The sequence below is a fragment of the Myxine glutinosa genome, chromosome 10 (genome assembly GCF_964187855.1).
Source record: "Myxine glutinosa chromosome 10, kmMyxGlut1.1, whole genome shotgun sequence".
In the NCBI taxonomy this organism is placed as follows: Eukaryota; Metazoa; Chordata; class Myxini; order Myxiniformes; family Myxinidae; genus Myxine; species Myxine glutinosa.
In genome coordinates, this window is record NC_136270.1 from 109,621,080 (window position 1) to 109,646,243 (window position 25,164).

Genomic DNA, 25,164 nt, shown 5'->3' on the forward strand with positions numbered 1-25,164 from the left:
CCAGGTTTGTGCGATTGGTTTGCAAGGAGCTGGTCATCAGGGCACAGTGGTTGGTTTGCAAGTAGCTGGCCACGATGACCAGGTTTGTGTGATTGGTTTGCAAGGACCTGGTCAACAGGACACAGCGGTTGGTTTGCAAAAGGTTGGCCACGAGGACCAGGTTTGTGTGATTGGTTTGCAAGGACCTGGCCATCAGGGTACAGTGGTTGGTTTGCAAGTTGTTGGCTACGAGGACCAGGTTTGTGTGATTGGTTTGCAAGGATCTGGTCACCAGGACACAGTGGTTGGTTTGCAAGTTGTTGGCCATGATGACCAGGTTTGTGTGATTGGTTTGCAAGGAACCACTGTCACTAGGACACAGTGGTTGGTTTGCAAATAGCTGGCCACGATGACCAGGTTTGTGTGATTGGTTTGCAAGGACCTGGTCACCAGGACACAGTGGGTGGTTTGCAAGTTGTTGGCCATGATGACCAGGTTTGTGTGATTGCTTTGCAAGGACCTGGTCACTAGGACACAGTGGTTGGTTTGCAAGTTGTTGGCCATGATGACCAGGTTTGTGTGATTGGTTTGCAAGGACCTGGTCACCAGGACACAGTGGTTGGTTTGCAAGTAGCTGGCCACGATGACCAGGTTTGTGTGATTGGTTTGCAAGGAGCGAGTCATCATGGCACAGCGGTTGGTTTGCAAAAAGTTGGCCACGAGGCCCAGGTTTTTGTGATTGGTTTGCAAGGACCTGGTCATCAGAGTACAGTGGATGGTTTGCAAATAGCTGGCCACGATGACCAGGTTTGTGTGATTGGTTTGCAAGGACCTGGTCACCAGGACACAGTGGTTGGTTTGCAAGTTGTTGGCCATGATGACCAGGTTTGTGTGATTGGTTTGCAAGGACCTGGTCACTAGGACACAGTGGTTGGTTTGCAAGTAGCTGGCCACGATGACCAGGTTTGTGTGATTGGTTTGCAAGGACCTGGTCACCAGGACACAGTGGTTGGTTTGCAAGTTGTTGGCCATGATGACCAGGTTTGTGTGATTGGTTTGCAAGGACCTGGTCACTAGGACACAGTGGATGGTTTGCAAGCAGCTGGCCATGATGACGAGGTTTGTGTGATTGGTTTGCAAGGACCTGGTCACTAGGACACAGTGGTTGGTTTGCAAGTAGCTGGCCACGATGACCAGGTTTGTGTGATTGGTTTGCAAGGACCTGGTCACCAGGACACAGTGGTTGGTTTGTAAGTTGTTGGCCACGATGACCAGGTTTGTGTGATTGGTTTGCAAGGAGCGAGTCATCAGGGCACAGCGGTTGGTTTGCAAAAAGTTGGCCACGAGGACCAGGTTTGTGTAATTGGTTTGCAAGGACCTGGTCATCAGGGTACAGTGGTTGGTTTGCAAGTTGTTGGCTACGAGGACCAGGTTTGTGTGATTGGTTTGCAAGGATCTGGTCACCAGGACACAGTGGTTGGTTTGCAAGTTGTTGGCCATGATGACCAGGTTTGTGTGATTGGTTTGCAAGGAACCACTGTCACTAGGACACAGTGGTTGGTTTGCAAATAGCTGGCCACGATGACCAGGTTTGTGTGATTGGTTTGCAAGGACCTGGTCACCAGGACACAGTGGTTGGTTTGCAAGTTGTTGGCCATGATGACGAGGTTTGTGTGATTGGTTTGCAAGGACCTGGTCACTAGGACACAGTGGTTGGTTTGCAAGTAGCTGGCCACGATGACCAGGTTTGTGTGATTGGTTTGCAAGGACCTGGTCACCAGGACACAGTGGTTGGTTTGTAAGTTGTTGGCCACGATGACCAGGTTTGTGTGATTGGTTTGCAAGGACCTGATCACTAGGACACAGTGGTTGGTTTGCAAGTTGTTAGCCACTAGGACCATGTGTGTGTGATTGGTTTTCAAGTTGTTGGCCACAAGGACCGGGTTTGTTTGATTGGTTTGCAAGTTGTTGGTCATCAGGACACTGTTGTTGGTGCAATTGGTTCATAAAGAGCTGGTAATAACAACCGAGTTATTGCTGTGATTGCTGCACAAGAGCTCGTGATTAGGACCATCCAGACTGTTGGGAATCCTCCAACTTTATAACCATATATCAATAAGTCAGGACACGTATTCTCTACATCCTATGGTTATCATCCATAACTCGATTATATTGTTGTCTTTGCGGATATGGTCAAGCTACTGGCCAAAAGTCTTACTTTGTGAAAAAACACCATGAGATTTTAAAGTTAATATGACTGTAGATGAGACAGAAAGTTTATCAACCAGAAAGACAATAACATTTATCAACCAAAGACTTGGATCATAGATTCATAGTGCCAAAAATAATTGTGAACTGAAAGAGCATTTCCTTGTGAGCATCTCAATCTCAAATAGTAAAAGCCTTATTCTGCATGTCCATCTGATGATTTTCTCTAAAATTCTCGACCAGGGACCATATCACCCATATCATTATACAGGTGTTTCTCCAAGGATTTCCGATTCTACAGAACTTTTTCCATTATGAATGAATTATATGTTTTATAATTGAGCTTACTGAACCGCTATTTGTACTGAAGAATGGTGAGATCTCATGAGATTGTGAATTAAACATGAGTTTGATTTCCGTCATATCTCATGAGTGGGCTCATCAGACATGAGTTCCATCATTGTTTACTTTTAACGTTGTTCTGAATGACCAATAACAGAAATGTTGTCAAGAATTATTGGAAGAAAGGGGGAGGGAAGGACAGAGAGTTGGGGGGAGAGGGGGAAGGGGTGAGTGGGTAGAGTTGGGATAGGGGGCTTGAGGCATTGCGAGGGGGTTTGAGTGCTCGGGGTTGGGAGGAGGGGTTGAGGACTTGGGACTGGCAGGGAGAGTTAAGGACTCAAAGACGAAAAGGGGAGGGACAACGAGAGTTAGTGTGGGGGCAGATAAGGGGCAGAGGGGTTGGAAGAGGATGTTGAGGCTTTGGGAGGGGAGGGGTTGAGATGATGACTCGGAGTGGGAGGCCTGAGGACTTGGGGTTGGGAGGGGAATTTTCAGAATTGAAGTCACATTTTACATTATGCCAAATTCATTGCTCGTGAAAAATAATAAAAAGAGTGAATATTTACATTTATAAAAATAATGTAGATTATATTGATAAAAATTCTGATCAAAGAGGATACCATTCCAAAACGTCAATAATAATCAGCTGTGAATTTACTGCTTGATCCACAAGATGGCTTTACCAGGTGGTATGCCGGAGGAGATGCTGGTGGCAGTTACGGGACCCGATCCCACGGTCGTGCGAGCAGAAATTTCGATAACATATGTTGTCAGAGCTGCCAGGCCAGTGACACGATACTCGAGGGTGCTGTTAGAAAGGTTGTGGGTCACTCGGTTGTGAGTCTTGTTGAATTCCACCCAAGAAACCTTGTACCCTGTGGAGGAGAGAGAAGATAAATGACTTTTACAGGCGTAACCTTAAAATGGAGACAGGGAGGGCAATAGTGTGTCGTGACAGAAGGCCATATAGCTAACAAAATGCTGTGGCCATGACACTATGACCTAAAATGATGCTAGATGCTAGACTCCATAATTGAAACTTAAAGAAATAGTTTGGCAATTCATGACAAATGTGGGCAAGTTGCAAAAATGAGCAGATTTTGTGCACGTTGCTCATGTGAATGCAACTTAACAGTATTATGCAACAACTTTGGTCATCAGCCTACAGGGAACGTTTTGCAGTGTCCTCAGTTTTAAATAAAGCACTCCATTAGTTATAACTACTGCCAGGCATCCAAGAGACGAGCACAATCAGAGCTTATTACAAAAGCTAATTTCGCTACCCAAGGCAATAGAAACCCTTTTTTCTTGCTAAACCCCGATCAAAGGTGACAGATAAATTAAAATCATGCGACTTATTGAGATTGCATAGACACAATTGGAGGCAATAACACAATTTTCACCGTTTCAGCTATTTAATCATTTTGCCGGAGCATGCTTTATCTCCCCATGACAAATGCTTATCAGAGGGGTGTGCAAAAGGTATTATGAAAGAGATACCGCACTCACAATGCCCCAATAAAGACGAACAGTGTAACCAGGACTATATATATATATATATATATACAGTGTATATACTACATACTACATACTATATAGAGTAATAACACTCAGTCCTTCCAATAAAGCAACCAAGAAAAGGTTCACAGGATAAGCCCTTGTGCAGCTTTTCTTGGTTGCTTTATGCGGCCTGCTTTGAATATAAGGGCCGAACCGAGCATTGATTAATTCTATAGTCCCAGTTGAAGCTTGGATGATTGCGGTTGAGAGACCGGTTTCATCAACACTTGGCCTTTCTATTCAAAGAAGGCTGCTTAAAGCAACTGAGAGAAGCTGCAAGGTAAGCCTTTGCTGATTCAAACTCCACCCAAGTTCCTCTATAGCTGCAGATATTCACAAGTAGTACATACATGAGAATCCCATTGCTGATTGCCACACTTCAGCCAGCGGACTGGTTTCATCACTCGTTTCATCAGCAGCAGTGCAGACAGAAATGCGCAACACAGAAGTTCCCAAGCAAGTACCACATGCATTGTCAATGGCAGTTAACATATAAATAACAAGATCCAATCACATCTCTCACCCGTAATTGGAGGGGATAACCAATTAGCTCTCACCTAATTAACTACCTCAGTTTGCAAGAATTATGAAATTAATTAACTCCTCCCATGCTCTTTCAGCCGAAAAAAAGCTACATAAAGCAACCATGAAAAGCTACACAAGGTGAGCCATTTGAGAAGTGAGACAGAAGCCAAACAGTTCAATCTTGGTTTCATCAGACCACAGAATCTTGTTTCTCACAGCCTGAGAGTCCTTTAGGTGCTTTTTTTGCAAACTCCAAGCGGGCTTTCATGTGTCTTTCACTGAGAGGCTTCCGTCTGGCCACTCTCCCATAAAGCCCAGATCGGTGGAGTGTTGCAGTGATGGTTGTCCTTCTGGAAGTTTCTCCCATCTCCACACAGGATCTCTGGAGCTCAGCCAGAGTGACCATCGGGTTCTTGGTCACCTCTCTTTTCAAGGCCCTTCTCACCCGATTGCTCAGTTTGGCCGGGCGGCCAGCTCTAGGAAGAGTCCTGGAGGTTCCAAACTTCTTCCCTTTAAGAATTATGTAGGCCGCTGTGCTCTTGGGAACCTTCAATGCAGCAGAGATGTTTTTGTAGGCTTCTCCAGATCTGTGCCTCGACACAATCCTGTCTCTGAGCTCTGCAGGCAGTTCCTTCTGCCTGCAGAGTTTTTGCTCTGATATGCATCGTCAGCTGTGAGACCTTATATAGACAGGTGTGTGCCTTTCCAAATCATGTCCAATCAATTGAATTTACCACAGGTGGACTCCAATCAAGGTGTAGAAACATCTCCAAGATGATCAAGAGAAATGGGAGGGACCTGAGCTAAATTTCAAGTGTGATAGCAAAGGGTATGAATACTTATGTCAATGTGATATATCAGTTTTTTATTTTTAATAAATTTGCAAAACTTTCTAAAATCCTGTTTTCTCTTTGTCATTATTGGGTATTGAGTGTAGCTTGATGAGGGAAAAATGAATTTAAACGATTTCAGCACAAGGCTGCAACATAACAAAATGTGAAAAAAGTCAAGGGGTCTGAATACTTTCTGAAAGCACTGTATATAATAAGTGTTATATATATCTATATCTATATCTATATCTATATCTGTCTATATATATATATATATATATATATATATATATATATATATATATATATATATATATATATATACATATATATATATATATATATATATATATATATATATATATATATATATATATATATATCTATCTATAATTCCATTAATCTCTGTGTGTATGTGTGTATGTGTGTATGTTTGTCTGTGACCGCTGTTTCTCGACAACTACCGGTCCGATATACTTTAAACTTGCCAGGTATATTGCTGGGGACCCGAGGATGTGCCTTTTCAAGGTTTCATATTAATCGGAGAAGTAGTTACCGAGCTATGGCGATTTCTTTACCAAACACTGCAAGCCGTTCGCTTTGGACCAAACCATTGCATGTAAATAGAGGGGGGGGGGTTCTGTGGTCGTTGCGAATGGACCAAACCATTCATGTAAATAGAGGGGGGGGGGGGTTCTGTGGTCGTTACTGCCACGTGGTTTCAAAGTTTTTTTTTGTTGTTGTTGTTTGCACGCATGTTTTTTTGCACCCACGTACGGGCACGCCCTAGGATGTTTACACACACACACCCCTACACAAATTTTTTTTTTTTTTTTTTTTGGCAAGGAACGGGCACCCACGTACGGGCACGTCCTAGCTTATATATAGTACGGGCATGCCCTAGTATCTATAATTCCACTAATCTCTGTCTGTGTGTGTGTGTGTGTGTGTGTATGCGACCGCTGTTTCTCGACAACTACCGGTCCGATATACTTGAAACTTGCCAGGTATATTGCTGGGGACCCGAGGATGTGCCTTTTCAAGGTTTCATATTAATCGGACAAGTAGTTACCGAGCTATGTCCAAAAAACGATTCAACCAATCAGAGAGCAGCGAGTTATCACGTGTGCCGAACGTGCCGAACAGACTCTGCCTCGGACGGCACATTTGAGAGCGTATTCATTTATTTCACGTTGGCAAACTATGTTGGCGTTAAACTATGTTTTAAAACTAATTAAAACTACTTTGCGATTCATCGTAACTGCGATTCGTAACTGCCGTTCGCTTTGGCTTTGCGAATGGACCAAACCATTTCATGTAAATAGAGGTGGGGGATTGTCACCGTACTCGCAAGCCGTTCGCTTTGGACCAAACCATTTCATGTAAATAGAGGGGGGGGGGATATAATTTTAGATATAGATATAGTACGGGCATGCCCTAGTATATATAATAGCAATATGAAATTAATGTATGTATGTCAAGGGCATGTGCACCACATCACCTCCATTGTTTGATGGCTTCCGTGGGCACATCTAGGTCTGTTATAAGTTAAGATTTAAGGTCTTAACCAATAGACAGTGGAGCTGTCGATCATCATTTTGCCCTTTTTGGGTCTCGTCAGAACAACACACCAAACAATCACTTATTTATGATAATGAAACACCAAATGTGGTTAACTAATACAATAAACCCCCTAGCTTGGTGAAGCAGCAAGGTACAGATCATGTCCCACAACTGCCAAAACTGCACGGACTGTGTGTGAGAAACAATGGCCACCGACCACATAACGCTTCATGTCAGCCCTGCTGCACACCAAACAGCAGGTGGAGTTTTGTTCAGAAACAATAATAAAAATATACAGCCCCGAGTGGGCTGATGGTAATCCCTTGAGGTTGTAGTTCATGGAAGGGGTTTAGGGGGTGGGCACCCCTCATCCCCTTGGAGGCCACCTGATTTTTTTTAAAAATCGAAAAATCTAAGACCCGGAGATCCTGCGGACCATCTAGTAGAGGGGCTGCATTGGGTTTTAGAGCAATAGGTTGGTAAATAAGGGATGAGTAGGGATCCAACGTTTCAGGGGGTTTAAAATATTTAAGTTTAAGTTTAATCCCCACTGGGAGTCCCCATGATCCGAAATGAAAAATAAAATCCTGGGCAATGTGCGGGCTATTGAGTAGAAGGACTGTATCGGGTTTCAGAGCAATCGGTTTGCAAATAAGAGATGAGTGAATAGGGATCCGAAATTTGGGGGGTAACCCCCCTGGAAAACCCTATATCCGAAATCGAAAAATAGAAGCCCAAGCGATTGTGAGGGCCACTGTCTTGTATTCATGTGTCAAGTTTCAGAACAATCAGCCACGTGATAAGTGAGGAGTAGCAAAAATAGCAAGAAGTTAACAGACAGATGGACGACGGAGGGACGGACAGACATCCGGACACCAAGATCCATTTTATAAGTTCATCTCTTCGAGAATAGAGTTGAGATGACCTAACCAGAAACAACTCGAGAGTTCATAGAACACAATACCCCGCACAACCTTCAAGTATATACAGGTGGGCCTTTCCATTCACGGTGGTTACCTGCTTGAAAATCCCCATAAACTGCAAATCCGCAAACTTATGGGGTAATGGGGAAAATGGTTATTAAGTTATTTGGGCTGTTTATTTTCATGAATAAAATAATTATTAAGAACATAAAAAAGTATTATTATTATTATTATTATTTCATATGCAGCCTTTTGCCGAGTAGATGCTTGGAAGGATGACAAGCTGAGTCAACCCACCTGGTGTTGTTTAACAGCATGACAGGGGCTTAAACTCAAGACCTTAAGATCATAAGGCAGCCACCTTCACCGTTAATCTAACTTATTCACATTTTGTCTGCATTTTTTAGCTTTATGACTTTGGAGTAGCTTGTGAAGATTTTAAATATTAAGTTTGACTTGAAAGCATCATGAAATAAGCAGCTCAGGTGGCATCAAAATGTGAAAACTTTGGAGGAGGCGAATACTTGTGCAGGCCTATGTAAATTGGGAACTTTTAAAATGATTCTGGAAAACCAAGACAGAGAAGTTGCTTCCCATGGGTGTTTCTCGTCACGAGGTAGAGGAAGTTCTATAATAACTTGTTTTCTTAAAAACACATCAGGAGTGTACAAAGAAGAATGCTCAAGCAGTAACAACAAAACACATCATGAGATTGCATTAATCATGCTGACAAAATTTAAAGAAATTCGTCTAATAATCAATAACTAAAAGTTGTGACACTCACCAAAAAGAATTCCATTTTTATCACGTGGCTCTTCCCAGCTGATTTTCAACGACGTGTCCAGAATCTCTGAAAATCTTAAATTCCCTACTGGGTCAGGGACTGGAAGATACAAACAGGATTTTTAAAACAATAAAGAGCAATCAGATAGTGCAGACTCTTGCCATGAGCTGTTTTGTACGGTGTTTGAGTGATTGGAAAATTGGTTAAAATCATCCATAATGTAGACATTAGCATGTAAAGCATAATCATCAGTAATTTCTCCATCAGTAAGCATAATAAGCAAGCATCAGTAAGGACCACATTGGTAAAGCATCAGCAAGCTTATTCTATTCTTTAGTATGCAGGACAAGACTGTGGAGTAACATCAATGGCTGAAGGCGTGGCTGTGCTGCTGATCTAACGCCCTCTGTAGGTTAGGGAAGAAATTTGGAATGTGGCCAAGGTGCGGGTGATAGCTCGCCTAATCTTAGCACAGTAAGTGTGGTCACATAGTTTCTCCACAGTTGATTTGTAATACCCTCTCCACCTACCATTGAACGGCACTATACGGTACACATCGCGGTTCAGAGGAGGACAAACAACGCAGTATTTTTGGTTTATTATATACATTAAATGAAATTAATGAACCGCCTCATGTTCCAATAGTAGAGTGATCCTCAACTCGTTTCAGTCCACGAACCACCTGACCAATCAAAAAAAATTGTGGACCACCTCCTTTTTGAGACATGATAAAAAAAAAGATTAGACAACCAACATTTTGGTTTGAAATTTATTTCCCACGCCGTGTGACTTTGGACAATGTTCCTGTGGACAACCGAAAAAAAAAATCACCATGGACCACCAGTTGAGAACCACTACAATAGTACGTAATTAATGGATGTAGTCTCCTTCCAATAGTGTATATTTAATAGACATACTCATATTTCAAAAGTACATAATAAATAGATGTACTCACATGTCAATAGTATGTAATTAGTAGATGTATTCACATTCCAATAGAATGTAATTAATAGACATACTCACAATTCCAATAGTATGTAATTAATAGACAAACTCAAATTTCAATAGTACATAATTAAGACGTACTAACGTTCCAATAGTATGTAATTAATAAACGTATTCACTTTTACCGAATATGCAATTCGTAGATGTTCACGTATTGCAATAATATGTATTTAATTACGTACTCATAATTTAAATTGTACGTAATTAATAAACATACTGACATTCTGTGTGGACAGACAAAAAAAAAATCACTCACAGAGCGACACTTGGCAAAAGAGAACAAAGTAGATTGGCACTTGGTAGAGCATCCTTTTAACTTCACAAATAATTGGTGGTTGAATTATGTGACCTGATATGCAAATCTTCTTCAAATTAAGTTAATCGAATGAAAATTGTCAATTTTAGAAATTTGGCCTATGTTGACCTTTTGGCCTATTTGACCTCCAAAATAGTTGGTGGTTGGTTTCATTAAACTGATATGCAAATCCTATTCAGATTTCAAGACAATCGGATGAAAATTGAGAATTTTAGAAATTCAAAAAAAATTTGTTGACCTTTGGCCTATTTTGACCTTTTGGCCTATGCTGATCTCAAAAATAGTTGGTGGTTGAATTCAGTTAGCTGATATGAAAATCCTATTCAAATTTCAAGGTAATCGGATGAAAATTGAGGATTTGAAAATATGAAAAAAGTGGTTGACCTTTGCCCTATGTTGACCTCGTGACCTATGTTGATCTCAAAAATAGTTGGTGGTTGAATTCAGTTCGCTATGTTAATCCTATTCAAATTTCAAGTGAATCGGATGAAAATTGTGGATTTTAAAATCTGAAAAAGTGGTTGACCTTTGGCCGATGTTGACCTTGTGACCTGTGTTGATCTCAAAAATAGTTGGTGGTTGAAGGTGAATTCAGTTCGCTGATATGTTAATCCTATTCAAATTTCAAGTTAATCGGATGAAAATTGAGGATTTTAGAAATTTGAAAAGGTTGTTGAACTTTTGGCCTATGTTGACCTTTTGGCCTATGTTACAACAACACAACATGCATTGTAAAGGCCATTTTCCCTACTAGAGCGGGGGTTAGCCTTGCGGTTCCCATGACAATCTTCTTCATTTTCCCCTATTTTCTGCATCTCTCCTTGTTAACCCCCTTGCCCGCATTTCTTCTTCCACCATCTTTAGCCAAGTCTTCCTCGGTCTTCCCCGTCCTCTACTTCCTTCTACATTCATTTCCATCACTCTTCTCAACCAGTCACTTTCATCCTTCCTCAACACATGACCAAACCATCTCAACCTGTTCCTCTTCACAGCATCAATCACAGGCTCTATTCCCATCATCTTTCGCAATTCATCATTTGTCTTCCTCTCTCTCAACGATACTCCGCACATCCGTCGAACCATTCGCATTTCCACCCTTTCCAACCTTCGTTGCTGCTCTACGTTCATTACCCATGTCTCGCTCCCATAAATCATAACACTTCTCACACATGCAGATACACCTTTCCCTTCAGCTTCAACGACACTCCCCTCATCATCAGCACGCCACTCAGTTCCCGAAACCTCTTCCATGCACATCTCACTCTAGCAACCGTTGCCGAGTCTGATCCACCTTCTCCATTCAGCATGTCTCCGAGGTAGCAAAATGTTTTCACACCTTCCAGTTTCACGCCGCCTCCAAGATCCAATTCAACATTTCCTCCATCTGCAGCTCCCTCTGTGCACACCTTACATTTGAATGTAACTGCCACACTGGTTAATGACCCTCTCAGACCACTACATTTTTGATGAACCCACTCAGCGCACATTGAACATTGAATGGAGTTCACTCCGACACCCTTCCTACACACAGCACAGGGCCACTTCCCAGTTCTTTCCACCTCACCACATGCTTTACCACTTGCCATCACCTTCGTCTTTCCGATATTCACCTTCAGACCTTTTGTCTCCATACATTCCTTCCACTTGTTCATCTTTTCCTTCAGTCCATCCATACTTTCTGCAATCAACACCAGATCATCTGCATACAACAACTCCCATGGTAAACCCTCCTTTACGTTCTGAGCCAGCACCTCCATCACAGCTACAAATAGTAGTGGACTTAGTACCGACCCCTGATGCACTCCCACCTTCACCTGAAGGTGAAGCCTATGTTGATCTCTAAAATAGTTGGTGGTTGAATTAACTTAGCTGATATATAAATCCTATTCAAATTTGAAGTCAATCGGATGAAAATTGAGGATTTTATAAATTTGAAAAGGTTGTTGACCTTTGGCCTATGTTAACCTTTGAGTCTCAAAAATGTATAGGATTTTGTCAGATGACCAACTCTACCATTTGATGAAGTTTAGTGAAGATCGGTTTAAAATTGTGACCTGTAGGCAAGTATAAGTACGCAGACAGACAAACAAACACACACACAAACAAACCGGAGTGATCAACATACTTACCAAAAAAAAAAAAATGTTTTGCCAAGTAACAAGCACACGGACCCAAATTCAAGAATCATTCTGAGTATTGCGCTGCAATACATGTCCCCTACCGGCAGTCTGTCATCCAGAAAACTGTTGGGGAAATTACCCAGGGTTATTCACCCACAGGTTCTGAATCGTTCCCAATCGCTAATTACGGGCTCACCTGTGATTCGCACTCGGGACTTCGATTTATACACCTTGCAGACAGGTCAGCAGAAGCACGAGAAAAGAAGTTGTTGAGAAAGAACCTTTTGAGTCGCTAAATATCAGTAATTTAATATATTATCCGGTTCACGATCAATGATTGATGTGTATATATATGTTGCTCGGCTTGGCTCCGCCCCTCACGAAAGCACGCGCTGTATCGTGCTTTTGACGTTCGCGAGACGAGGCTAATGGCGGGCGTTGCGGCTTGAGGAGAACTCTAGAATAAACAAGAGATATCCATTTTTTTCATATTTTCGTTTAATTAACGATATCTGCCAAACCACGTGCCCTATCGCAAATTCCAAAAGGACATTTTAGTAGACTGAAATGCTGAACAGATCTGTGAAGTTTCCCCTCGATTGGATCAAAAATGAGGGAGCGGCTCGGTTTTAAATGTTCATGCTTAAAAACGTCATACCTCTGAAACCATGTGACGCATGACGTCATGCTCGCTGACGTTTTTGTTTGTCATGGGTATGCGATTCTGCCTGCAAAGTTTGGCGTCGATCCGTTCAGCCGTTGCAGAGAAAAAGGGGTTTTCGTGTTTTCACAAAAAACAATATGGCGGCCGAACCACGTGACCTGTGACGTCATAATTACCATTAAAATATTCTTCAGACCGAGTTCCCCATACGGTGAAAATTTGATCTCAATCGGTCCTATTATTGCAGAGAAAATCTTTTTTAAAGGAACTTAAAACTTCAAATGGCACTGAGTTAAGGATCATCAGAATTATCAGAATTCCCAAAGTTCAAAGTGCCATAACTTTGTCAAAAATGATTGAAACGTCGTGAAGTTCGAACTTGATCTGTAACTTATCATGAGGAAACCATGTGCCAAGTTTGAAATCATTAGCATTAAGAGTTTAGAAAAATAAGTCCGGAAAACTGTTCTTTGCGTGACGGACTGACGGACGGACAGACTGACAGACGGAGGGACAGCGTGCAAACCCATAGTCCCCTCCGGTGTACACCGGTAGGGGACTAATAACCTCTCCTCTGTTGAGAGCAATACAAAGCAAGAATAGGTGTTTTTAGTATACTACCTGGGTCATTTTAGGATAGTCTGGCAGGATGGTGCACTGGTGCAGAGTAAGCACAGCACTTGCCCAAACAGAACAATAAACTTCCCTCAAATTGGTTTTGCAAGCAGGGAAAGTGTTCCCCCTCTCAGATGGACATTAAGGCTTGTGTCCCTTTGGTGGATACCAAACATCCTATGGTACGTCTTTCGTGACGTGTAGAAAAGGTATTGCCAGCACCCTGAACAAATTACAAATTCCTATCCAAATCAGCTTCAGTTGAACACCAGTCCTCGCTAGCAGGTTTGAAAAATATTGGGCCACAAACCTTCACGGACTGACCCGACAAACAACATGGGAATGCTTGCGGCAGTAGTGGTGGTAGCTACTTTATTCGGGAGCAGATACCACACATTGACTTTTGCATGCACCGTCGCAAGCAAATTTGTTTGATCACGAGGTGCAACACATGATTGCACAGAACTATAATGTATAAAACTGTTGGAGTGGTACAACTTGAAAATAGCATTCCTCAAACTGGGAAAGGTGAATGTCTAACAGTTGACAAAATAACCATGCATTATCGGTTTAAGGAATGCCGGTACCACGAGAGCCTAATTCCCACACTATACTCATGAGGAATGTACCAACGGGAGCAAAACAAAGCACTGAACAAAAGATTTCGACGCTCACATTTTGCAGTTCAGGTTGGCCTATTATTCCCATCTAAGCATGTCAATAATTCCTTGATGCTTTTTGTAGGTTAAAATCCAATATATTTTATCAGTTTAACTACTGTCTCATGCTAATACACTTACACTTCAGCTAACAGTACATTTCTGTCTCTGCGAATGTCCTTATCCAGGAACGATGCACATATAAGCTTTTCCATGAGCCCTTTGAGAGTTAGTCAGCTGATCCTGACCCACAGATGACTTCTCAATCTTCACATACAATGTCAATCTGCCTTCTCTGTAAATTATGGTTCAAACCTACAAAATTATATATATATATATATATATATATATATATATATATATATATATATATATATATATATATATCTTAGTTTAATTCACCAATAATGTCCGTCCATCCGTCTGTCTGTCCGTTTGAAGGTACCGCAAAAACGGCTGAACTGATTGCAATCATATTGTCGTGCGACTCCGGTTAACACCAGAAGGTCGCGGATGGACCGAAACGGATTTAATGGAGGCGATAACCAATACGGATTTTACTATGGTCACGCGGGAGGAAGAAGGAAAATGGAGGCTGCGCAAGCGCTTAACTGCGACACCCCGACCCAGTAGGGGCAATCAACTCAAGCGGGCACAGGTTTGAATGGGAAAGGAAAATAATACAAGGGTTTATTGAACTGGAACGCAGGAACAGGAAAACGCGATAATAAACTAATAAGAAGCCTAAATTGGGACGTCCCCACACACAGATATCAGAAACGAGACACAGGAATATGAATTAAAGGAAAAGAACACGTTGTGTAAAATGTAATGGGGATTGGCCTTATCTGTCCCTCGTCTTGTCTTGGTATCGTCCACCATGCGGCTCCAAGCTCCGCTCGTGCTCGCGCACCACCAGGCCTTGCTCCAAATTCCAAAGCACCCACGAGGTCCCACAACAGGAAAAGCACCGCACGTCCAACGCAGGCTAGCGGCTCCAAGCGAGGTCGATCTTCACACACCTGCCTGCCACGTCCCAGTCAGCTCCCCCAAAGCAAACGTGCAAGAAGCAAGCGAACTCCACACGGGCTATGACTCAACTCAACATGGGCTGCGCAAGACGAAGCGCCGGATGTCCAAAAAGGCGAGCTGTGCAAAGAAGTGCACGAACCGCAAGAGATTCAAGAGCCGCTAGAGACTGCCAGAGCTGCGAAGGACGAAGAAGAGAAGAGAGAAAATGGCGTTCGGCGCTCCCTTAAATAACCTTTTTGGTGACGTCAGCCATGGTGCGCTACCAACCAGCGACTTTCACCGAACCTTCCAGCTTCATGCCTCTCGCACTCATTGGCTGGAGGTTCGCGCCCAGTGCGCCGACCAATCACAGGACCGTAGCGTGGTGATAGCACGTAGCATGTAGCGTGGTGATAGCTCGTAGGTGCAGCTGGCCGCGGTCCATGCGGCGGCGCCCCGAGCCGGCCCCCCCCTTGCCTGTCCGTCTTCCAAAGTCATGTCAGGGAAGGGAATCATTTAATGTTGCACTAAGGAGATCCTAAATAAGTGTCTAATTGTGTGCATTGCCATGAGGGACAAAGGTTTAGCTACCAGGTGTGACACACAGGGGAGCTACTCTTTAATCCCTACTCTACTTATCACTCAAACATCCTGGTATGCTCACAGGTATACTCTTAACCGACAAAACGCCTACACATGAAACTTATTACAGGTCAGATTCCTTACCGCGACAGACGAAGCACGTTACCTACACAGATCTATCTGGCTCTACATATCACTACCCTACCGACATAACACAACCCCCCCTTGGAATCGTAGCTCCTGCAAGGTTCACTGCAGGCGTTACCATTCCAGCATTAATACTTACTGTCTCACACCTACATAGCCTATGAAATAAATCAGTAGGGCTGTGGGAAGTGAGTCGGACTTCCTACCTATACTCCTTAACATGCTAATCCCCTTAACAATCATGCAATCAAATATTTACAATGATCTCATCCGTTGTTCCTGCAGAGGGAGGAAACAAAAAAACAAAACTCAAAAATCCTACCTTACCCACAAAACTTACCCTTATCTTGCAAAAATTCAAAACTCTATGCATTTGTACAACCCCGGTCTGCAGACTGCGTCCCCCGGTGGATGCAACAAGACACAACCTTACCTGCGGGGACATCCCCAATGCGCCCCTAAATTTCCACGGGCCCTGTCCAGATGTTACAGGTGAGTGACATGGCTCGGTGGATTTCGCCCACATTCATTCAACACAAACCCCTTAACCACTCACTCATTCCGTCACTCCTTGCACACAAAATCATTTCAAAGCACATATTTCACCCCCCCCCCCCCCCCCGGCAGGACCATGGCATTGATGTCGTATACATGTGTGCATTCCTCAACTAGGCAGCAGGGAGGTACCGCACAAGCAAGATGGTGGAGGCGCTTCAGGCTGTGGTGCCCGCAGTCCCAAAACAAGTCAACCGACTTACAAGTTCATTGCCCCCCCCCCCCCCCTTTACCTCTTGGCCCCGTGGCAGCCCAACAGCCCCTTTCTGCCGTTACCTCGCTGGTGATGGTCTCCACACACCAGGCTCCTCCTCTGTGGCCTCCTGCTTCCGCACAGCTACACGGGTCACCGGGGATCTCCGTTACCCCACAGCGCCCAACCAGACCTTCCACCGATGAGCTCGAATTTCCAGATACCACTGGCTGCCAGGGGTAATCGCTGCAGAGGGGGGGCCGCAGGCATCGCTCCACAGAGCTTGATCCGTACCTGCGGACACACACACCTTCCCCACCCACAAAATCCCAAAAGATATTTCCTCCCCCACTGCCATTCCATTTTCAACACAACTCAGCACAATTCCAGAAAAGATGGTACAAAAAGATGTCATAAGAGTTTTGCCATGGCCTGCCTTATGTGAAATCCCCAATTCACATTTGCCATTACACATTTCCAAAAGCACATTTCCAATAATCACCACTCATCCTCAGTTTCCACTCTCACGACCACATCAAAACACATAACCACAACACTAACACAAACACCACCCACAAGACTCTGTGGCACATATTCTATCCCCCTCACCGGCCATGTCATCACTCTCACCCGCCCCCCAACTCCAAATTACATGTCCCCAAAATTTCCACAAGCAAGTCCTGAAGCCTGGGACAGTAACCATTAAGGCCTTACCCCTACCTTGATGTACAGGTAACTTCTGGTTGGTCAAGTCCAAAGGTGCCATCCACCCATACAATCCCAAAATTTCTCATTGGGCCTACCAAATTTCACCAAATTTCTCTTTTGTCCTCACTATACTGACAGGTATGTGGATCCGCATCCAACGGTGATTATCACGACACAACTACCTGTGGCCACGACAGCTCTGCACCCCTACCATGCAAGGGTCATTGGGACAAGGTGAGCAGTCAAAACGCCAACATGGCCCATGAGTGTCCATAAGGGTGCGACCCACCATCCATCCTTCGGCCCCGCTGCGAGGAACACAGCTGCACCAGCCCCAGGTGGCCAATGTGGTGAGCACCTGCTGCCAAAAACACACTACCACACACACAACCTCGGCCCTGGGGGCACGGTCGCAGTGCGTGGCATCCCTACAGCCACGTCCCCTGCACTTCCACATCATCCCCCAGTCCGACCACAAAACTGCAGCCCCCCCAGTGCTCACCCACACTTGACCACACCAAGGTCCAGTTGACAGCCATGCTCCAAGAGGAGACCCACCCAGAAGACATGGTCCACACAACTCGGACACCCATAGCACCACGTTGACCCTCAACTACACAACTACATCCCCATGACTCCGCGTCCCAAATATTGGCGCAGTCACCCACGCAACCAATTGAAGGCTGTCTTGCTAACCTATTAATTTTTATTCCAGCCTCCAACACTCTGGTCTAGCACACCTGGATCAATAATGGTGTCAATATACAGTGTCCACCATTTATCTTCACAAAATTCACCCTTAAATTTGCATCTAACCCACAGATTACCCATGCCAAACATTTTCCACATTTCACTAATCTCAACCAAAGAAAGATGCTTTGCCATACACATGCCAGCCGAGCATGGCCCATATGCTCGACACGTTACACATCTCCCGATTCAACACTTCCATGGCTCTCTTCCAAAACCGAGAGTCCATAAATCATAACGAGACATCTGTGGAAGGTCACTCTCACACCATCACATTCCACAGATGCCCCAATGGTTGTCCGGTAGGCTATCTCCGCCCCTGTCCATTCGGTTTGACCTGCGTCCATAGCCCAGCACAGCATGGCAGGTCACCACATGCTGGCTGTCCCAGAGTCTCAGGGAGAGGGTGTCAGGTTGCATGCCCGGGTGGTCACCACATCAGGCCCAAGTTGGCCGTCCGCGGTGCCACCACCAAAGCGTGACCCATAACACCTCCCCCTAGAGGTCCTCAATAAATGCCATCCCAGGCTTGAGAAACCACCTCCGACCCCCCTGGAGGTCTTAACCCCCACCAGGATCCGGTGGTCCTGTCAGCCCGAGCCACCAGCTCGGACGGCGCCCCGATGGACAAGGGATGCCACACTCCACCAGACCCCCCATGGGGCCCAGGTCGTACCATGACACCCATGGCTGGACCCCATGTCCAAATCTCGCCAGCACAGCCCCCCAGCTGGCTGGCGTACCCAAATTTTTAAAGGGGCAACTTCTGCCCGAGGCCATCACCAATGACCTCGCCTGGTCCGAATTCCGCAGCCCGGGGACCAACTCCCTCCATGGATGTTCCAAATCCAACTCCCATTTTTATTTTATTTTAGATTTCCTTTTTACAATTTGCATTCCCCGTCCCAAACCGCAGCTGCAGGTAACAATCTTTACCACCGGTTGTTCTGCCCCTCCCTGCAGCTGTACCACATTCCCTAGGGGGACCAAATCTCCTGAGGCTCGATCTCCCGATTCTCCAATGTCCAAATCTAGCCCGGAGCCAACACACTCCCCCAACTGGTTCTGCAATTTTGGAGCCTCCATTGCCCAATCAGAGTGCACGGTGAGGGTCCCCTTGGTCACCTCAACCACCTCCTCGGACCAACTCACCTCATCCCCCAAACTCCTTTGGGCCCGGTCAACCTTGTCCTCCATGGGACTGTCCCAGGTCCCCTGCCGCTGTATCAAATCATCCTCATCATCATCATCATCCCCTTCTTCCCCAATAAATACCCAGTCCGGCTCCATCACTCGGACCCCCAATAATGTTATCCCCTCTTGCTCTGCACCACCGCCCTGGTGCTGCAAGGATTCAATTCTATCCCCCGGTTGGGGTGTTGTGGCATCCACCCGGTCCCGATAAACCTCCAGGTCATGATGTGGGAAACATTCCCTACTACAATTTTGGCACTCCACGCTCACCTGTTGGCATTCCCCATCTACCTGTACGCATTCCCCATTCACCTCTTCACATGCTGTTCCCGGCGCAATCCCCAATTTGCCTTCCCCCACGTTCGGATTCTAATTCTGCCACCGTTGGCTTCTCCTGGGCCCCATTGGCACCATTCGTTCGTCCTTCCCTCAATTCATTCGTCCAGGCATCCATTTTGTTAATCAGTCCCTCAATTTTTCCATCCAATTGTTCATTCCTTAACTTCATTTCATTCCCTTGTTCTTGTTCATTCATCACCTCCATTTTTCCCTCCAATCCATCAATTTTGCTGTCCATCCCTTCGATTTGTTCTTTCAACCCCTCCTTTAATCCTTCAATTTGCCCATCCCTTGTCCAATTCTTCCTCAATTTTATCACTCTGGGCATTCAGTTCCCCTTTTAACCCATCAATTTTATTTCCCATTCCTTCAATGTGTCCCTACAATCGATCACTCATTCCCTTTATTCCTTCCCTCAATTCATTCCCCCGGGAGTCCATTTTTCCATCCAACCCATCAATTTTTTTTTCTAGTCGCTCACTGCGCTCACTCTGAGCCTCCATTTTGTTTTTAATTTCTCTCATATCTTTACCCATTTTGTTTTCCAGCCCATCAATTTTATTACTCTGAGCATTCATATCATCCTTCAATTCCTTCCCCTGGGACTCCATTTTGTTATTCATTCGCTTCAAGTCCCCCTTCAATTACCCTTTCATTCCTCCCATATCAATTTTCAATTCCCCAATTTTGTTATTTATTCCCCGAATTTCTCTTTTCAATTCCGCACTGGTTCGCTCACTTTGCTCCCTCTGAGCCCTCATTGCCTTCATTATGTTTTAATAAAAGGCCTGGAAATCCATCGGGGCCGTCTTGATAGCGGGGGAGGTTTCACCGCTACCCTCTACCCCAACTACTTCCGACTCACCCCCAAGACTTCCCGCATCTTCCATCCTTCTTTCCTCCATATTGCCGACCTCCGACATCCGCTTTGATGAAGGTCGTTTCCCACGCGTGTTTTATCTCAAAAACCGAATAAATTTAATGACGCACCTTTCACGTCGTGCAAGTCCAATCGACTATACAAAATTTTCGCCTCCGACTACAAAATTTTGCGTCCAAATTCTCCACACTCTTGACACCAATTTTTTTTCAGGGTTCAATCCCACTACTGACTACCAGTTGTCGTGTGACTCCAGGTTAACACCAGAAGGTCACGGATGGACCAAAACGGATTTAATGGAGGCAATAACCAATACGGATTTTACTATGGTCGCGCGGGAGGAAGAAGGAAAATGGAGGCTGCGCAAGTGCTTAACTGCGACACTCTGACCCTGTAGGGGCAATCAACTCAAGCGGGCACAGGTTTGAATGGGAAAGGAAAATAATACAAGGGTTTATTGAACCGGAACGCAGGAACAGGAAAACGCGATAATAAACTAATAAGAAGCCTAAATTGGGACGTCGCCACACACAGATATCAGAAACGAGACACAGGAATATGAATTAAAGGAAAAGAACACGTTGTGTAAAATGTAATGGGGATTGGCTTTATCTGTCCCTCGTCTTGTCTTGGTATCGTCCACCACGCGGCTCCAAGCTCCGCTCGTGCGCCACCAGGCCTTGCTCCAAATTCCAAAGCACCCACGAGGTCCCACAGCAGGAAAAGCACCGCACGTCCAACGCAGGCTAGCGGCTCCAAGCGAGGTCGATCTTCACACACGATCGGCCTGCCACATCCCAATCAGCTCTCGCGAAGCAAACGTGCAAGAAGCAAGCGAATTCCACTTGGGCTATGACTCAACTCAACTCGGGCTGCGCAAGACGAAGCGCCGGATGTCCAAAAAGGCTAGCTGTGCAAACAAGAGCACGAACCGCAAGAGATGAAAGAGCCGCTAGAGACTGCCAGAGCTGCGTAGGACGAAGAAGAGAAGAGAGAAAATGGCGTTCGGCGCTCCCTTAAATAACCTTTTCGGTGACGTCAGCCTTGGCGCGCTACCAACCAGCGACTTCCACCGAAACTTCCAGCTTCGCGCGTCTCGCACTCGTTGGCTGGAGGTTTGCGCCCAGCACGCCAACCAATCACAGGACCATAGCGTGGTGATAGCTCGTAGGTGCAGCTGGCCGCGGTCCATGCGGCGGCGCCCCGAGCCGGCCCCCCCCTTGCCTGTCCGTCTTCCAAAGTCATGTCAGGGAAGGGAATCATTTAATGTTGCACGAAGGAGATCCTAACTAAGTGTCTAAGTGTGTGCATTGCCATAAGGGACAAAGGTTTAGCTACCAGGTGTGACACACAGGGGCGCTAGTCTTTAATCCCTACTCTACTTATAACTCGAACATCCTGGTATAGTCTTATATACTCTTAACTCTTAACCGGTATACTTAACCTAACCTACTTAAATAACAGGTATACTCTTAACCGACAAAATGCCTACACATGAAACTTATTACAGGTCAGATTCCTTACCGTGACAGACGAAGCACGTTACCTACACAGATCTATCTGGCTCTACATATCACTACCCTACCGACATAACAATATTTTGGGTGGGTAATCCTAGGACCCCCTGGAGTAAAATAAGCTATATTGTTTTTCCAATTTTTCCAATTTTCCAGTTTTTCCAAACACAATGGAATAATATTTACCGATATGAACAGTGATGTGGCTTTTGTTGAAATTCTATGTATCAGGAGAGAGTAGATCGACTCCTGACGAACTCTTCCTATATAAACGTGTGGCTCTGAAGTAACACGGCAGCGTGTGCAAAGCGACTGAGAAAAAGATGTAGCGGCCGCTTCCGTGTTACAGATTCGGCACGCACTCTTCACACATAAACGTGCGACTGAGAAAGACGTGCAGCGGCCGCTTCTGTTTTGCAGAATTCAATCTTTTTTCAAAATTGGCGCCATGTACTGTTTAGATTTTGATGATTTGCGTGTGATATGATTTAACGGATGTTTATATGAATCGTTTAAAATAAAAAACAATCCTTCAATTTCTGATATTTTGCCTTTTCATTTGGGCCTCCCAATTGAAGCCCCGCTCGTAGGGCGGTTACCGTTGCTAGTATATATAAATATATACTAGCTTGGCTCGGCTCACTACGCTCGCCTCACCACGCGTCGTTACAGAGGAACCGGCTTGTTTTAGTTGAGGATAATGTACCTGAGTTGTTGTGTTGTCATGATTTACCCCAATCATAATACAAACAATTATTTTGCATGAATATACGTATATGCGCTTGTGTGCTTCCCTCTCTATATATACATACAGTATATATATATGTACTGGGGGTGGGGGTATGTACACATCCAGATGCAGTTGCTGCATGTGGATATGTACGTGCCCCTGCTGGCCCACCTTAGCTGACCGTATCAAGGTTGAAGGGCCAAAACGGGTTGATGCTGATGACATCGACTGAGGACCCGGTCAGTGCGGCACACTTGTGACCAGGTGTGTTTTGAACTTATATATATATATTGTTGCGGAAATGAGGATTGTGTTTTTTTATTGTGTGTATTATTATTATTGCTTTATTCTGAGCCCTCCTTGCTCCAGTGTGTATAAAGGTCAAAAGGGCGTCCCGGTAGTTAATTCCATAAAGCATACATTGAAGGACACTATAATATCCCTGTTCAGTAGTTTATATCCTTATTATGTGTTTTAGGGTAAGGCCTTGTCTTCCATTAAAATGACACTCCATTGCACCAAGTGAAAAAGATAGATTCCCTTCATTCTTCATTCCCATTCCCAAAAACCTCCATTTCCCCTTTCGTCATGGCCAAGCCTCAATCTGCCAATTACATCCCCTCCAAGTCTCCATTGCCAACTGCACTGGGCAGTTGGCCAGTTTGTTACAGCTGTGGGTTGTTTTCGCCCCAAAGCCATCATTGAACATGTGCTCGGGTTGGGGAAGAAAGGCGTGCCCGCCCGTCGTCATCAAGGGCGGAGCCAGAGGGTCGCGCGACCAACCAGGGCCGAGGTGAGCACACCGATGGGCGTGTCCTAAAAGCCGGCGGCTTAATCGCCGGAGGCGCTATAAAGGCGCGCGCGCAAGAAGTTGCGAGGAGGTCCACGACAAAGAGGAGGTCCACGACAAAGAGGAGGTCCACGACAAAGAGAGGTCCATGACAAGAGCAGAGCTGAGTTGTGTGGTTTTGGGAAAGAGCTGGGTTGGTCGTCAGTGGTGGTCAGTGGTTGCGTTGAGTGGTCAGTGGTTGCGTTGAGTTGTCGGTGGTGAGGAGTGATTGAACCAAGAGGAAGAGTTGGACCAAGAGAGAGAGAAAGAGTGGTTTGACCAAGAAAGAGAGAGGAGAGAACCCGTCACGCCAGACCCCCCACCAGCGCGTCGGCTCCACCAAGCAGCTCCGACCCGTGATCCCGCGCACACGACAGGATCGGTGGCATCAGCGGCCGTCGAGGTCCAGCCCGACGTCCCGTGCGGGATCAAGCTCCAGCCACACACCTCCTTCCAGCCAATCCTGCCTGCAATTTCCCCATTCGTGTACATGAGTTTGTTCTGTTTGTTTTGTCCCTGGGAATAAAGTAAGACTGCATAGGATAAGCTAGTAATTTTCACTGTGTCACCTGCTGTTTCAATGTTCCCTGTACATAACCGTGACTGCTCCTTTTGCTTGTGTGTGTAAATAATAAATCCCGTTACTCTTCTGTACGTCTTCTTCTTCCTCTTTCCATTCGGTCGCTTTAGAGTTTTCCATATTGAATATCTGTGGCGCGATACGGCCAACGTTCGGGTGAATCGGGGAAACTGTTAGGTCGCGGTGCCATCCGCTCGGCAAACATAACATCCTTAACCGCGGACCGTAACAATATATATATGTGTGTGTGTGTGTGTGTGTGTGTGTGTGTGTGTGTATATATATATATGTATATATATATATATATATATATATTTATATATATATATATATATATATATATATATATATATATTTATATATATATTGTTGCGGATATGGGATTTACATCCATCCATATCCGCTTGTAAATATTCCCCTATTTCCTCCATACTTCCCAACTATCCCCAATCCCCCATTCCCTAGTCCCATTTTCTGTAAACAACACTCTGTAGACCCGACCTCCCCCTATTTCCCCCATTAAATGTCGCATCCAGGTCCACCGCATCTCACGTAGACAACTATAGGACATCTTGCTAGTTATTCTTAGTCTATGTCAGTTAAGGACTCGTTTCCATTAATTCTGACTCTTCGTTGCACCAGAATGTGATTGTATGGCACCGTTAGGAAGTTTAGGACCTCCCAATACCTCCCCGCAGCTCTTCCTCACGGTTCAGCAACAACAACAACAACAACAACAACGGCGGCGGCGCGGGGAGTGCGCGTCCTCACCCCGGCTTGGTTGGTGGGGGGTGTTGGGAGGGCACCAGGCCTTTCCAACGAGCCGCCATCGCACATGTGCTCGACGGGGTTACCAAGTAGGGGCTCGCTGTCAGCTCCTCGTCAAGGGCGAAGCCCGGTAACCCCCGCACCCAATAGAAGCGGCGGACCGGTCCCATCTGGGGCGGAGCGAACGAGCCGAGGGCATGTGACTCCCCGCTGAGCATGCGCAGGAAGAGGGAGGTGACGTCAGATGCGCGCTGAGCTTGGAGAGAGAAGGACGCCACCTCCGAGCGC

At 45.2% G+C, this 25,164-nt stretch overlaps 1 protein-coding gene across 1 annotated transcript in view; it reads right to left on the bottom strand.

Annotated features, from left to right (window-relative positions):
• SDK2 (sidekick cell adhesion molecule 2) overlaps positions 1-25,164 on the bottom strand; it is a 990,523-nt gene that overhangs the window by 260,137 nt on the left and 705,222 nt on the right. Inside the window, exons 20-21 of the mRNA XM_068126284.2 lie at positions 8,715-8,813; positions 3,213-3,404 (exon numbers count right to left, since the gene is read on the bottom strand). Of these exons, the coding sequence (XP_067982385.2) occupies positions 3,213-3,404; positions 8,715-8,813 (291 nt within the window). The remainder of the gene's footprint in view (positions 1-3,212; positions 3,405-8,714; positions 8,814-25,164) is intronic.